Source organism: Idiotropiscis lumnitzeri, chromosome 7 (genome assembly GCF_059441095.1).
Source record: "Idiotropiscis lumnitzeri isolate Australia: NSW breed Sydney's pygmy pipehorse chromosome 7, RoL_Ilum_1.0, whole genome shotgun sequence".
NCBI classification, from domain to species: Eukaryota; Metazoa; Chordata; class Actinopteri; order Syngnathiformes; family Syngnathidae; genus Idiotropiscis; species Idiotropiscis lumnitzeri.
This window is the reverse complement of record NC_142397.1, coordinates 5,172,692-5,186,923: the sequence shown is the minus strand read 5'-3', so window position 1 is coordinate 5,186,923 and position 14,232 is coordinate 5,172,692. Positions and strand designations below refer to the sequence as shown.

Sequence of the window (14,232 nt, the reverse complement as noted above, 5' to 3'; positions counted from 1 at the left end):
AAGGATGTATGAATTTGTCAACTAGTGCCCATCTTTTTACAAGTAATAAATGAATACAAAAGTTTTCTTGCAGACAACAATATGGCAACCAGGCAGATGCACTTAGTGGTTTATTGAGCTTGCTTCTGAATATTCATGAGGCTTGAAGAGGAAATGATGTTGGGAGTTGGTACGGACATCTTGGTGAGGTCAGCGTGAGTTTGAGTTGCGTGGGCATTCGTGCATGCGGTAGGCGCACATGTAGAAGATACCTGCAACGAGCATCAAGGACTTCTCAAAGCTGCGAGTGTATCATGATGATGATGATGATGATGAAGAGGAGGAGAAGTACCTGAGAAGAAGGTGAGCACGACAGCAACCCAACCCATGATGTAGGACCAGGAGAAGCGCCAGCTTCCGTAGCGTTTGCCGTAATAGTTGACCGTCACACCCGTGTACACCGCCATGGCCAGTAACACGAAAAAACCTGTGCGCATAGACAAAATGAGCCAAAGTATCAAGGGCAATGTTCTCAAAATCTTTGGGACAAAGATGTTAGGTTCATTTTCAGAAGAAAAAAAAATATATAAAATATATTTTGCGAACACTTACCCTTGTGAAAAAAGTGAAGTTTTATTTTCTGAGAAAAAGGTGAATATTTTGAGAATCAGCTTATTTTTGCGAAATCTTTTTATATTTCGATAAAAAAAAACATCTGAATTTGAGGGGGAAAAAAAAGTTATTTCATGCAAAAAAAAATATTGAGGAAAAAAGGTAAAAGGCTACCTTTTTTCTCACCCGAAACCTAACAATTTGATTAAGAAAACAATCCGCAATATTTTTACAATAAAAGTAACATTTTTCTCAGAAGGAACTGAATACTAAAAACGTTTGAGAAAAATGTTTGCATTAAAAAAATGTGAATCAGAAATGCACAATTGTTTTGAGAAAGAGTAAAGTAATAAAGTAATTTTGCTAAAACAAATTGAATCTGAATGTTTTTGAAATTTGAATAATTTGAGAAATGTTTTTGTGATGAAAAAACGGTATTTTGAGCAAATATGTGGGAATACTAATATTTAATAAAAAAAAAAAGCATTTTTGGTAAAATCTGAAAAAAATTGGGGATGTTTTTCCGAGAAAAAAAATCAAAGTATTTTGAGAAAATATCATAAAATAAACCAAAATAAACCGCATATGGGAACTAAAGGTCAAAGGTGAGGATAGCTGGCTGGCTATAGCTGGCTGGCTGGCTGGAGGGATGTTTTGTCACTCACAGGAAATGAAGAAGAGGATGCCGGCGGCGAAGGTCTTGTCAAAGCCGTCGAAGGAAGAGTAGTGGATGAAGGCCATGACGCCGATGACGATGCCGATGAAGCACGCCAGCAGGGACAGGATCATGAAAGCCCGCGTGGCATCCCAGTACGCTGCCGATGGGATGCAAGCAAGCGCCGTCAAAACGCTGCAACTTCCCACTTCCCACTCGCACTTCATTCAACATGCAGCAAAAGAAATTCCAATTCTCATTTTCCCATTCAAACCAACTTTCGTTCAACCTTGATTTTCTTTTTGTAATTTTCACCAAAATAATAATTATTTGTCTTATTTTTTAATTTTTTCCAGGAGATGTTGGATTTATTTCTAACATTGTTTATATGAGATCATTTATATTTGGGATAATTTCTACAATGTTGGTAATTTTTGTCACTTATTTATCCTATTTTTCCAATATTTTCTAATGTATTGTTCATCTTAGTTTTGTGTCATGATTTCTTTTTTTCCGTACTATTTTTGATCTTTTGGCTCTCAGATTGGGCAAGTGTCGTCATGGTAACCTTTGATGATACTGAGAACCATCATCATGATATTTTCCCACGCCATATATGAAATGTTCATGGCCGATGCAGTGCGATTCTTGAATTGGGTCTCACAACACAGTGCGTGTTGCGTGTGTTCGTTTGTTTGGTCTCACCGATGCTGTCTGTGTGTGTCATGCATTTGCCCGGCACGCAGTAGCGCCACAGGCCCTGGTGCATGTAGTTGCTGGAGTGGCGGTATTGCATCCAATAGTCGGTTGCCGTGGAGACGATCAGGAGGATGTTGCCCACTCCGGCGCAGAACAAGCCGCCTCCCATGAAGCTGTACATACTGACAAACACGCACACGCACACGCACACCCCCGATGCATTTTGCAATAGCTAGTATGTTCACTTCACATGCACCGAATGAGGTGTCTGATAAATGGACTGATGTCCTTTTGAAAAGAAATTCATCTTTTTGTTTTATATGATTTTCAAAAGCTGGGTCATTTTCTTATTCATTTTATTGAGAATTTTTTTTGTTGTGAGAAATCTGAATATTACAGGGAGAATTGTTTAAGGGGGAAAAATCAGTTTTAAAGAACTGCTTTTTATTTTCCTGATTTTTTTTCCCGCCAAATTCAAAAGTGCGGAAAAAAATAGGTTATCTTTATATTGTGAGAAATAAAGTAGAATTATACTTGTTTTTGTTTTTTTTAATTGAGAAATAATCAGATTATAGCTGGAAGTGTTAATATTCAGGGGAAAAATCTAAGTCTGAAAAAACGAAATTATTTTTCACTGACAAAAATACAAAACCGTTGAGAAACAAAAGTTGTATTTTCTGTGAAATCTCTGAAACAAAGTTTTAATACTCACAGATTAAAGTCCAAATGATTTATTTTCAGAGACAAAAATATGATTAAAAATAGGAAATGCATTTTCAGTGACAAACATTTTAACAAAAATGTTTTACTTTCTATTATTGTCCCGATTGAAAAAGCAGATCTAAATGTTCATGATTTTGTTTGTGGAATTTCTCAAGCAAAACATGTTTTGTTTTTGGAGAAAATAAATGCAAGAAACGAATTCCTTTTTTTTTTTAAGCTAAAATCTGCAGATTTGATGTCGTCAACGCTGATGTGAACGTGCCGGTGCTTTTCTCACCTGGCCCGCGTGCTTTCCTTTCCCAAAGCAAAGTGGAGCGTCGCTGTGATGAGTCCACGCGCATGCAGACGAGGCCGAGTGTCGCTGCAACCGTCGGGAAAGTTTTGTTCGCAGGAGGGAAACGCCGAACAATGTGGGCGCGACCAATCACGGGGCGCCGCTCGTGCGTGCAGTTTTGTTGTTGCATGGAATCTGCTGAAAACACAAAACCGTGAAAGCCAAAAGTGATGACTGTGCGTTTTCCTTTCAAAATGCTGAAAATGCCACAAAAACTTTCAAGGACAATTGCTGGCCAGTAACCCAAACTTTTTTTTTATCACGACTGACATTCTAGTGCAGCAACTTTTCCAATTGCTTATTTAATATATGGGCTCTGATTATGTAATTTATTGCGCTCTGGGGTAGGGTCTGTTTGGCTTTCAAGTGGGGATTCCAAATTAAGGTTTCAATTGGACGTTTGCAAGCTACAATTTCAAATTGGAGTTTTTAGATTGGGTTTGAGATGAAAATGAGATTTAAGGTTTCAAGTAAAGATTTCGAATTCGGTTTCTGGTTTCAAAGCTTGGTTGGGATTTGAAATTAGGGTCTTCAGATTAGGTTTTCCATTCAGAGATAGAGCTTGAAGTTTGGAGTAGGGTTTCAAACAAGGGTTAGGGTTGCTTGAAAATGAGACTTTTGAATGAATGTTTCAAGTGTGAGTTCAAATTTAAAATTAGGCTACAAATTTATTAATAGGGTTAGGGTTAGGGTTAGGGTTAGGGGTTAGGGTTAGGGTTAGGGTTAGGGTTAGGGTTAGGGTTAGGGTTAGGGTTAGGGTTAGGGTTAGGGTTAGGGTTAGGGGTTAGGGTTAGGGTTAGGGTTAGGGTTAGGGTTAGGGTTAGGGGTTAGGGTTAGGGTTAGGGTTAGGGTTTAGGGTTAGAGTTAGGGTTAGGGTTAGGTGTTAGGGTTAGGGTTAGGGTTAGGGTTTAGGGTTAGGGTTAGGGTTAGGGTTAGGGTTAGGGTTAGGGTTAGGGGTTAGGGTTAGGGTTAGGGTTAGGGTTTAGGGTTAGAGTTAGGGTTAGGGTTAGGTGTTAGGGTTAGGGTTAGGGTTAGGGTTAGGGTTAGGGTTTAGGGTTAGGGTTAGGGTTAGGGTTAGGGTTAGGGTTAGGGTTAGGGTTAGGGTTAGGGTTAGGGTTAGGGTTAGGGTTAGGGTTAGGGTTAGGGGTTAGGGTTAGGGTTAGGGTTAGGGTTAGGGTTAGGGTTAGGGTTAGGGTTTAGGGTTAGAGTTAGGGTTAGGGTTTAGGGTTAGGGTTAGGGTTAGGGTTAGGGTTAGGGGTTAGGGTTAGGGTTAGGGTTAGGGTTAGGGTTTAGGGTTAGGGTTAGGTGTTAGGGTTAGGGTTTAGGGTTTAGAGTTAGGGTTAGTGTTAGGGTTAGGGTTTAGGGTTAGGGTTAGGGTTTAGGGTTTGGGTGTCAAAGTAACCGTGTTAACTGCATTGACAATATTTGCAAAGATGCTGCCGGGAACCCTAAGCATGTCCTCGGTCTGCACATAGCATAACCTAACAATTAAAAGTCAGCCCCTCGCCCCCTTTCATAAAACACACCCCTGGAGGCCATTGCCCCCCCCCCGTTTGAAAAAAATGTGTGGTTGGTGGGAGCACTCAATACTCTTGGAAACTTGTGGATATGAAATTCATCTTTTGTCAAACCAATCGTGAAACCTTTCCGACATGCCACGCAATTTTCCAGAATTTTAAAAATTGATTTATTAAAAATAATGAATGGATCAAAGCCAGTAGTAACGTACAGGGGTGTCACAGTACAATACGGCATTTACACAACATACACACACACGCACACACACAGTTCGATAAGAACACACGTGCGTTCACACCTTGATTCAAACATAATATTCACATCTTTTTCTCAGAGATACATTCAAGAATCTTCTCGACTATGTCAAAGTTGCTTTGACATCTCCGTTTCGTCTCTCCCGCTCAAGATCCCAGCTGCTGATGAGATCAGAAAACTGGAAGCAAATGTATTTACACAAACTAAGGGCAACATTTTAACAAGATCAAATATAAAAGACAACAAATTAGAAACATCCGCAGCCACTTTTTTTGTTGCGTGCATCATTTTCAAAGCAACAAGAAACTATTGTCATTTAAATTATCACTTAAGAATCATTATTATTGGTATTTGATATCTTTAAAGGGAATTACTGTATAAAATAGTCAAACCAACAAAGTCCATTCATTTTATTTGGGATGGAAACTGAAATAACGATTATTACACAATACATAACACGTAATTATATAGTGCCCATCAATCAAACATAATGTGTGAAATTTGAAATATAGTCCTAAATGGTGTTTATTAAGTTCACGAACAATTTTAACATGTGCATGTTATTTGATATTACAAATTGAAATTCATATATTGACTTTTACATGAATGAACAAATAAATTGAAATTTGAGATCAGAAAGATAACTAAATTGACTTGCTTCACAAAATGTTGGGAAATCTTTGGATGAAATATTATCCTGTAGTTAATCAAAAAATAAATATGCAAAGAACTGAAATTTAATAATAATAATATTCCCTTTATTAGTACCACAATGGGGAAATTTGAGATTCGAACCCAGTCCTCCTGGGGAGACTGGGTCCTGAACGCGGCGCCTTAGACCACTCGGCCATCCGATTTATAACTCTTATACCTAATATTTAAAAGGAACATCGACATAGTTTTCAAATTAACAAAAAAAAATATTTATTCCAATATAGTCTGAATTTGCAATAATTATGTATTTAAAATTGCAACCCATAGATTAAATGGCCCATTAATTAACACACAAACTAAATATTTATGAACATAGATGTCTACACTTCGAACATAAATCTAAATATTTGGTATAATAAGACTTTAGAACACGAGTTTATTTCACAACCTAATAATGAATAATGAATATTTACTCATTTTCATTGTCCATATTAGTTTTATGTGGTGTAATTTTCATTTACGACAAAAGTGGGCGCTGTTCTTCCCAATAGTTTGATAGCGTTGCTTTAATAAATGAACAGTAAGAACGCGCGCGTGCGTGCGTGAAAGTGTATGTGTGTGTGTGTGTGTAAATAGCAGCAGAGGATTACAAATGCAAGTTGACAGTACACCATCACTGTTGTGACCTCCTGACTTTGGCACACAATCAATGCAAACATTAAACACACACATGCACGCGCACGCATGCACACGCACACACACACTTGTCAATGTATTGTAGATGTGCACAGTTTAATGGTTCAATAAGAACGAGCTATTATGTACACTTTATTTTTATTTGAATAAATCCAGCATGCCCGCGACCCCTCGTGAGGATAGATGATGGACGGATGGATAATCCAGGGTGACAAAACACTGGAGGAATCGTGAGAGGGTCCCGTGGATTGCGTCTGGACTTTTTACAGACAGCTTGGATGTGAAGTCCTTCAGTTTTTTTTCTTTCTACACTTTTATCAGTGGATGGCTCACAAAGACGGAAATGGAGACGATCTCGGCTCACATGAGGTTCTGGATGGAAACAAAAAGTAACAAAGTTAGCAATGCTAATATGTGCGATGTGGCTATGCATTGGACATGGCTTGTTTGCGACAATTTGCAATTTTTCTTTCTTGGTCTATGTTGTTAGACACAAACTAAGACGATTTAAGAATGTTTTTTTCTAGCTAGCAGGCACAGCAAGATTAATTTTCCTCGTTCTTGTTGCGAATTGAAAATTTCAGTTTGCGACAACATTACAAAAGGAGAAGTAAACCAGAGGAGAATTGAATAGATTATTTTTCATGATCATTGTTGCCTGGCAGAAACGTCAAGATTTAACGAAGATTTTTAGCAGCAAGACTTTGCAGTATCTTAGATAATTGTAAAAAGTTATTATATTGCCGGTCTCGGTTACCACTCAGAAACATAAAAACATTTTTATCACAATATAAATGAAGTAGCAGGCGCAACAACATAGCAAATTTGACTGATCCTGTTTTCTGGTCAGTGTTACTTGGCAGAAACTTTTAAATTGGTGCAACAATGTACATGTAAAGAACTGATTTATTCTTCTTCCTGGTACTTGTTAGGCAGAAAAGTCAGGATTTAAAAAAAAAAAGTTTGCTGGTTGAAACAATTTTGTCATTGTTGCTAGGCAGAAACTTTAAACGTGAGTTACAATTTTAGGAAATTATTTTCATTGTTGTTGTCAGGTAAGCGGAACAATAAAAAAATGACAGGACTACGTACACATGAATTTCCCAATCGAGTCAGCGGTATGCATGGCTAGCTAACCAGCTAGCTGCTAGCGGCTAGCTGGTTACCTCATTACCTGGTCTCTCATGTGTCCAGAAGCTGGGGATCGGGTAGAGATGCCGCCCAGCGACCCGTAGTCTGACATCTGGTTGGACGAGTCGTACTGGATTACATTCTCATCTGTAGATAACAAGCAGACCATTTCATTTTATTTCTCCATCTATACAATATATAGGTTAATTCCTAAACCCGCCGTGATGGTACGTACGCCCCAATCCTGATACGAGGATTTACATTCAAAGTCACCCAGCTGTTCGGTTGTTATCTTTACTGCCACCTACCCTGCGCCGACCATTTTGTGTCTGCTCTCCAGTGGGGGGGGACATGGTCGTCGCTTGCAAGGGTCAGGACGTCGGCAGGAGGCGGCATGGAGTTGTCAGTGGGCGGAGGTGCTGGTGGAGGGGGCAGCTCTGTGACCATGTGTGTGACAAATAGACACCCTGCTTAGTTACAATTCGCACTAAATCCCGCCATAAAAGGTCACATACTGGATATTTTAACATGGATCTGTTCTTTTTAAGAAAGTCTAACATCATTAGAAGGATGCGGAAACATGCAACAGTAAAAGTTTGAACAGTAAAAGTTTGTCGGTTTTGAGGAGCCTCCGGGAAACCGTAAGCTAGCAAGCTAGCTGGTGACTAGCACCTTGCGTCGGTGCGTGGAAAGCCCAGCAGCTTCTCAGTGACGTACATACCGGCCGCTGAAGGCTTTAAATAAGTATATTTTGACTGCTTAAACACATCTGGATGTGTAGTTTGGCAAACATTTGAAGTACAGGAGCACTCGGATCTCAATTTTAAATATTAAGTAACTCTGAATAGGCGAATTAAGGCACATTTTCAAGTAAAAAAGAAATTTTGTTTTCCTTCTAGCAATGACTCTGAGACATTTTTTTACTACTATTTAGAATGTTGATGCAAGCTACGCGGCAACTCATCAATCCTGCAAATCACCCTCGGCATACAAACTGTTTAATTGGCTCATTGTTGTCAGGTGATCACACAATAACCAGTACAGTCGAGCAAAAAGAAAAAAAAAAAAAAAGAAGAAAAGCCCATCTCAAGTCAGCTTGGGATTGATCAGCCGTTCTGGAGTTGTCCTGAATTTCCCAATTGCCACCCTAGGCCTGATGGTATGTGATTGACAGTTGAGTGGGGCGTGGTTTCAGCGTATTCACGTCGAGGGAGAGAGCGGATTGATTCCTCACCATATACTTTGGCAGGGCTGTTAACGACACGCTTCGGCGTAGTGCGTCAAAATAACAAGAATTTTTTACATTTGAAATGATTAGTAGGCTGATTTTCATACATAAAAACCTACATTGACCTGTGCAACAGCGACTGCCTTACTACTGTGGTGTTTCATTTGTTTTCCAACGTGCTTACTACATTAGACTTAATTCGATACATTGGCCTACATTTCAGTGCCATGGTGGCAAGCTGGCAGACGCTTTATCATCAGGCAAGTTTGGAGCTGAAAAAAAAAACTGTCCTAAATAAGACCCTAACTGGGCCAGATTGTAGACAATGCTCCAGAGTGCGTCATACCTGCTTGGCTGTGTGGCTCCCGCCTGAGTGTTCCATCCTTGGGGGATTTCTTCTTGTTCCTGCATCTGTGCGCCAGAGCCGCGGGGCTCAAATCGGCGACTGCGGCGGGAGATTGTCCTGACAAGAAAGCGTGGTTATCGGCCTCGAGGATCCGAAGAGCTTGAAAAATAAATGTGACATGATTTTTGGATCACATGAGACGCGATTCCAACTGACCTTTGTAGAGACCGTCGCCCCTCAAGGTTTCGGCCCAGCGGCTGCTGCCGTGGTGCACCTCGGCGGCTTTGGTGAACAGATCCGGGTTGGACTGGGAGAAGTGGGAGTGCTGACGGGCCAGCACGTCCACGTGCTGCGGACGAGGACCGTCGGCGGGGTTCAGCGAGTCTCGCTGAGGGGAGGACGTGGTCGAGTGGCACGACTGGAAGGCGGCGGAGGGTTCGTCCGTCAGGTAGGTTCTGGCGGGCAGCGGGGGACACCAGTCGTCTTCTTCATCCCCGGAGCTACAAACATGAGTGGCTTGCCATAAGGGCTGAATATTCAAAACATCTAACAAGTAATTTTTCTGCTTGTTTGTCCAAGTTTATTTATTCATTCATGCAGTAAGATTAAAATGTATTGTATAGTAAATGATTCCATCCACTTGACTCGTTCAGAATGTTGACCTACATTTTATTGCGTTAGCATTAGCATACAGTAGGCTAATGCTAAGATTTTTGTTTTGGCTAATGTGTTATCACCTACTTTGTTGGTTCCCCAGCTAAAGAGTAGTTTCCCTACATTTGCTTTTGTAACATGCATTAAAGTACTGCCTCTACACATTATTAAGGGTTTTCTATTTTATTTGCTTTCAACCCTTCACACTTAATGGCCCAGACATGTGTAGCCCACCCTCTAAAAATCGAGTATAATCCCCCCTCCCCCAAAAAAGTTTTGTAAGGTATTTTTGAATAAGAAAGGCAGTCTATAATGTTGTACTTTACTAAAAAAAATAAAATAAAACAATGACTTGAGTAATAGATAAGTACTCAGTGGAAAAAATACTCAAGTATTAAGTAGTGGGTGCCTTCTGACATGCATATCAAATAAAATAGAATATGCAAATTCAGATCACAATACAAAACAATAAAAATCTTCATGAAATGAAAAAATGATTTATTTTTTTTTACGAGTTTTGTACTGTACGTGGTCGGGGTAACTTACCAAATATCCGCAACTTGTCAGTTTCCAAAGACCATTTCCTAAGAGTTGCTTTCATTTCAAAGTACCAGGAGCACTTTTGTGACTAACATTGTCAGTGCCAACAGGCTCAATTAGATGTCGGACATGTCAGTGCAAAACACAAGGAGTTAATTCGTGCTGTCAGATTCCGGCTAATGCCATCAGTAAAGACACGGCACAACCAGGGCGGTCCTGCCCTGCCATGCCGTTATGTCTGCAATCCATCCTGTCACAAGCGGTTAGAGGAAACGCACAACACTCCGGAACAGCAGAGCGCCGCCTGCAGACACAACTGCATGTTCATTTACTAAAGCCACACTCACTCAAAAGTTGGCTTTGAGTGAACTGTGATCTTCAATAAGTCTTGTGTTGATTTTATTTATTTATTTATTTTTCACAGGTTATGGGACATACATACTGGGATAACGTCGGACCTTGGGTGTCCTATTTTATGCCATATTGTTAATTTTTTTTGACGGGAAGAGGAAGAGACAGCACGGATGTTCACTCAGCCCCGGTGGTCATGACAGAGAGAGAATTGATAGGGTGGTTCATTTGAAATCAGACAACTTAAGATTCATTTGGTCGTTTAACTTCATAATTGATGGTGGGCAGGAAATCTACAAGTTAGTGATGGGAAAATGAAGCTTCAGATTTGTTTCATGAATCACTTGTTAATTTTTTTTACTGCTCTAGATGGCACGCTCTGTTCAGCATTGGGTTGAAAGTACACTCGCTTGCCATTTCTTAAACCCCTTTATTTAAGACAACAGTGCCATCTAGAGGAGTCAAAAAATACAACAACTGGTTCATGAAGCAAATTTGAAGTTTCATTTTCTATCACTACTACAAACCCATTGATTTGGACACAAGTCATTAAAAATGTAATTTTCCAAAATATTGCATGGCTGACAGTCATCTCACCTGCGCCGGTCCTCGTCATCCACTTCTCGCCGACGTCCGTCCTTGTTGGCAGGAAGAGGCAGAGACAGCACGTCCACCCAGGTGAGCGGCGCCGGCGTGCAGACCGACCCGGTGGATCTCTGCTTGACCAGTTTCTCTATAAAGAGTACAATCATGAGAACATGCTTGAGTGAACACTTCAGTCCACTTGCTCCGACTGTCATAGCATGATGGACGGACACTCTTCCTATTACGACTTCCCTCCCCACGTTTCAAGGGCATCGAAAGTGTCCAACTTGACGGACAAAGACATGCTTATCCAGCAAAAGTAGGACTACAATAGTGCTTTTGTAGATGAGGTCACTCAGCTCAGCTAAGTGAGAAACATGGGATTAACGGCATTTTAAAAAATTTTTTTTAGAAAATTTATTATGAATCATGACCAGTCTTATGTACTTTAATCAATTTTTTTCAGTGATTTTAAGGACGTGCGAATTGAAACAAAAACAAAAGTAGGTTGGGTCTCTGCCCTTATTTGGATGTTTTTCCCCATCCATTTTAACTCTATTATTGTTGAATTGTTTCAAAATGATGTTCAATTGTTTTCAATCTTTCTATTTCCAGTATGTACAGCAGCTCGTTTTAGCTGTGGTTGTTCTGCAAGGGCCTTAGACATAAAATTGAAGTGGATAAACAAATTGCAAAAAATGAAACTCATTGTGTGTGAAGAGGATGGAATTCACTGACGCAAGACCATTATTATTGTCATTCCTCAAAGCTGTCCCTTGGCAGAGTACCCTGCGGGTTGCCATGGTAGCAGATGTTTAACCAATACATGCTGCAACCATGAAATTTCATCTTCATGAAAAACCAGCGGGCCATTCACCGTTGCTTTTTTTGGTGTAGTGCAGCTTGGCGTATTCGGAGGTGGAGTAACCCGACTGGACGGTCCACCGGTCCAGGTCCTGCTCCAGAGCCACCAGGCCACTGTTGGACAGCGCTGGGCTGCTGCTGTACGGGTCAGGCCCTTGCTTGAAGGAGGTGCTGGAGTAGGTGTCGTAGTAGCTCAGCAGGTCCTCCTCGGCCGCCGCGTTGATGGTGCTGTAGATGGGGCTGTCGCTGGACGCCATGTTGTGCTTCTCCGAGTGGTAGTTGGCAATCCCGACAGCTTTGCAGAAACGGGGAACGTTACAACGAAACATCACGCGTGCAAGTGTCGACGCTCACGCTTTCTTACCGTTGTAATATTTCTCCGAGTCTAGTTCTCCGGAGCAGCAAGTGATGGAATCTTTGCTGTTGTGTATCAGGTTAGAAGTGGGCCACGAGTCGGCCAGCCACGGGAAGTTGCCCATGTTGGATCCCAACATGCCCGGCCTGGAAGAAATAAATACAGGAATTAAAATGAATAAACATAGCAGTCATGGTATGACTACAAAGGGGTGAACTGTTGAAATAAACGAGATTTTCCACAATATTCTCATTTATTGAGATGCACTTGTTAAATGACAACACGACCATGAAAACAATCATCAGAGTTCAATTTGAAACCACTTACCGTCCATTGATGATTCCGGATCCTTCACTGTGAGCAAAGCCAACTATTGGAAGAAAAAAAAATGCGATGCATAAATCTTGTTTTGGGAAATTGAAGTTGGATACAATTAGAAAAATGACATGATTTAAAAATGATTTCATCAGCATTAAAAGGTACTTCAACTGAGGCTCGGGATGCAAAATGATTGGCGAGTCAATTTTAATTCCAATTCTCATGTGGACACAAATTTGGGGTTTTCTGTGTAATCAAATGATTATAATGGCAATTGCGTTACGTGCTTTAGTATGTACTGTATGTTTGGGCTGTAAATAAAGTTTCTAAATTGGGTCTTGATTTGTAAAAGTTTGTAAAACTAAAAGAATACAATCTGGTGACATTCCCACAACAAAAACAATTATGATGGAAACAATAGTTTTTCTTGGTTTGGTTGTTGGGTTTAGTGAAGCAGGCATCAAAGTCAAAAGCAGAAAGTCTCTTTCTTAACATCAAACAGATGAGTACACGTACCAGAGGGAATATTTGTAATGAAATTTGTCACATGTTGCTTCATTATTGTTTCTTGCTGCCTCATAGAAACAAATACACTTAAATCAGCTGACAATGACACAAAAATCCGAGCATATCCCACCAGGACTAATAAGAACTTTTCCATAAGTTGTTTTGAAGGAAATGTGTCATGCTGGCTTTCTTTCTTGGTCTCTTTTGAACTATCAGAAGTGACACCTGAAGTCACAGTCATCCTTTGGTCTTTGAACGACGCCCCCAACCTCGAAATGATAAGTGTCACATTTCAGAGGTTCACCCCGAGTTCACGTAGGCTGGATTTAAACTGCATGGTTCAAGTGTGGCAAAGTGACTTTTTTTGCATTATTTTATTTGATTTTTTTTGCATAAATTGGATTTGTGTCATGACAGCATAGTCAGAAAAAAAGATGCACGGCAATTGCTATTTTCATATCAGATTGGCCTCTTCAAAATGTGAATAAAAAACTGAAAAATGTCACCTGCCACTGCAAACAGAATAAACACGCAGACTGGATATATGAAATGTAAGCCAGCATCGGTTCCGATATACACGACTGTTCTCTACGGTAGCCATCAAGTAGAAAACACAGCAACAACTAAAAAAAATAAATAAATAAATAAAAAATCAAACAGCAAATAAAATGACAAAAAAAAAAAACCCAGCTAATTAAAAACAAAATACAACAGTAAATAAAAACCAAAGTGAAAATAATAAATTATCGCATATCCAAAAACACACACACAAAAACCCCCAAAATCAAACAAACAAAAAAAAAAAGAATCACAACAGCAAATCTTTGGCTTGATTGTGTTTCGCTATCTTCAAAATATTTTTGTTCACTTTCTCCCACGCACGACACCACGGACTGGACTGATAATTTCTATACACAAAAGAAGAATAGAAATGAGACGAAATTAAATTAATAAATTATGACATACTTGTTTCATCTGCGTTGTCTGATTTAGTGACGTATTTGCGGTGCGTGCGAGTAACCATATACACTAGATGCCTCAGCAACTTACTAGATCATTTTTCTGGGTGTCAGCCATCTTGCTGTAGTCATTTGTCAAGATCGCAGCAACAAAGCAGATTCACTCTTCTGCTTGCCATTGCACAAATCATCAATCGATAATAGATTGCATGGTATTACTTTTTGCACGTAGGGGAAATCGGTGTTGGCGTGTTTAGCCCACGTAACAA

General features: G+C 40.0%; 2 protein-coding genes across 4 annotated transcripts in view; both read right to left on the bottom strand.

The window, feature by feature from the left end:
• Positions 1 to 97: 97 nt before the first annotated feature.
• On the bottom strand, positions 98 to 3,076 carry lim2.3 (lens intrinsic membrane protein 2.3). The gene is made up of 5 exons (XM_088300134.1): positions 2,946 to 3,076; positions 1,952 to 2,127; positions 1,257 to 1,406; positions 332 to 466; positions 98 to 251 (listed from the first exon to the last, which is right to left on the bottom strand). Exons 2-5 carry the CDS (start codon positions 2,124 to 2,126, stop codon positions 190 to 192), a joined length of 522 nt encoding a protein of 173 aa, XP_088156260.1. The 5' UTR covers position 2,127; positions 2,946 to 3,076; the 3' UTR covers positions 98 to 189.
• A 3,170-nt stretch (positions 3,077 to 6,246) lies between these two features.
• Positions 6,247 to 14,232, bottom strand: part of LOC148333185 (roundabout homolog 2) — a 51,202-nt gene continuing 43,216 nt past the window's right edge. For all 3 annotated transcript variants that reach the window (XM_088300411.1, XM_088300412.1, XM_088300413.1), the window contains exons 17-25: positions 12,507 to 12,549; positions 12,189 to 12,325; positions 11,838 to 12,119; positions 10,973 to 11,108; positions 9,047 to 9,330; positions 8,831 to 8,947; positions 7,565 to 7,693; positions 7,300 to 7,403; positions 6,247 to 6,497 (exon numbers count right to left, since the gene is read on the bottom strand). In XM_088300411.1, coding sequence (XP_088156537.1) covers positions 6,486 to 6,497; positions 7,300 to 7,403; positions 7,565 to 7,693; positions 8,831 to 8,947; positions 9,047 to 9,330; positions 10,973 to 11,108; positions 11,838 to 12,119; positions 12,189 to 12,325; positions 12,507 to 12,549 — 1,244 coding nt within the window. In that variant the 3' untranslated portion in view covers positions 6,247 to 6,485. The remainder of the gene's footprint in view (positions 6,498 to 7,299; positions 7,404 to 7,564; positions 7,694 to 8,830; positions 8,948 to 9,046; positions 9,331 to 10,972; positions 11,109 to 11,837; positions 12,120 to 12,188; positions 12,326 to 12,506; positions 12,550 to 14,232) is intronic.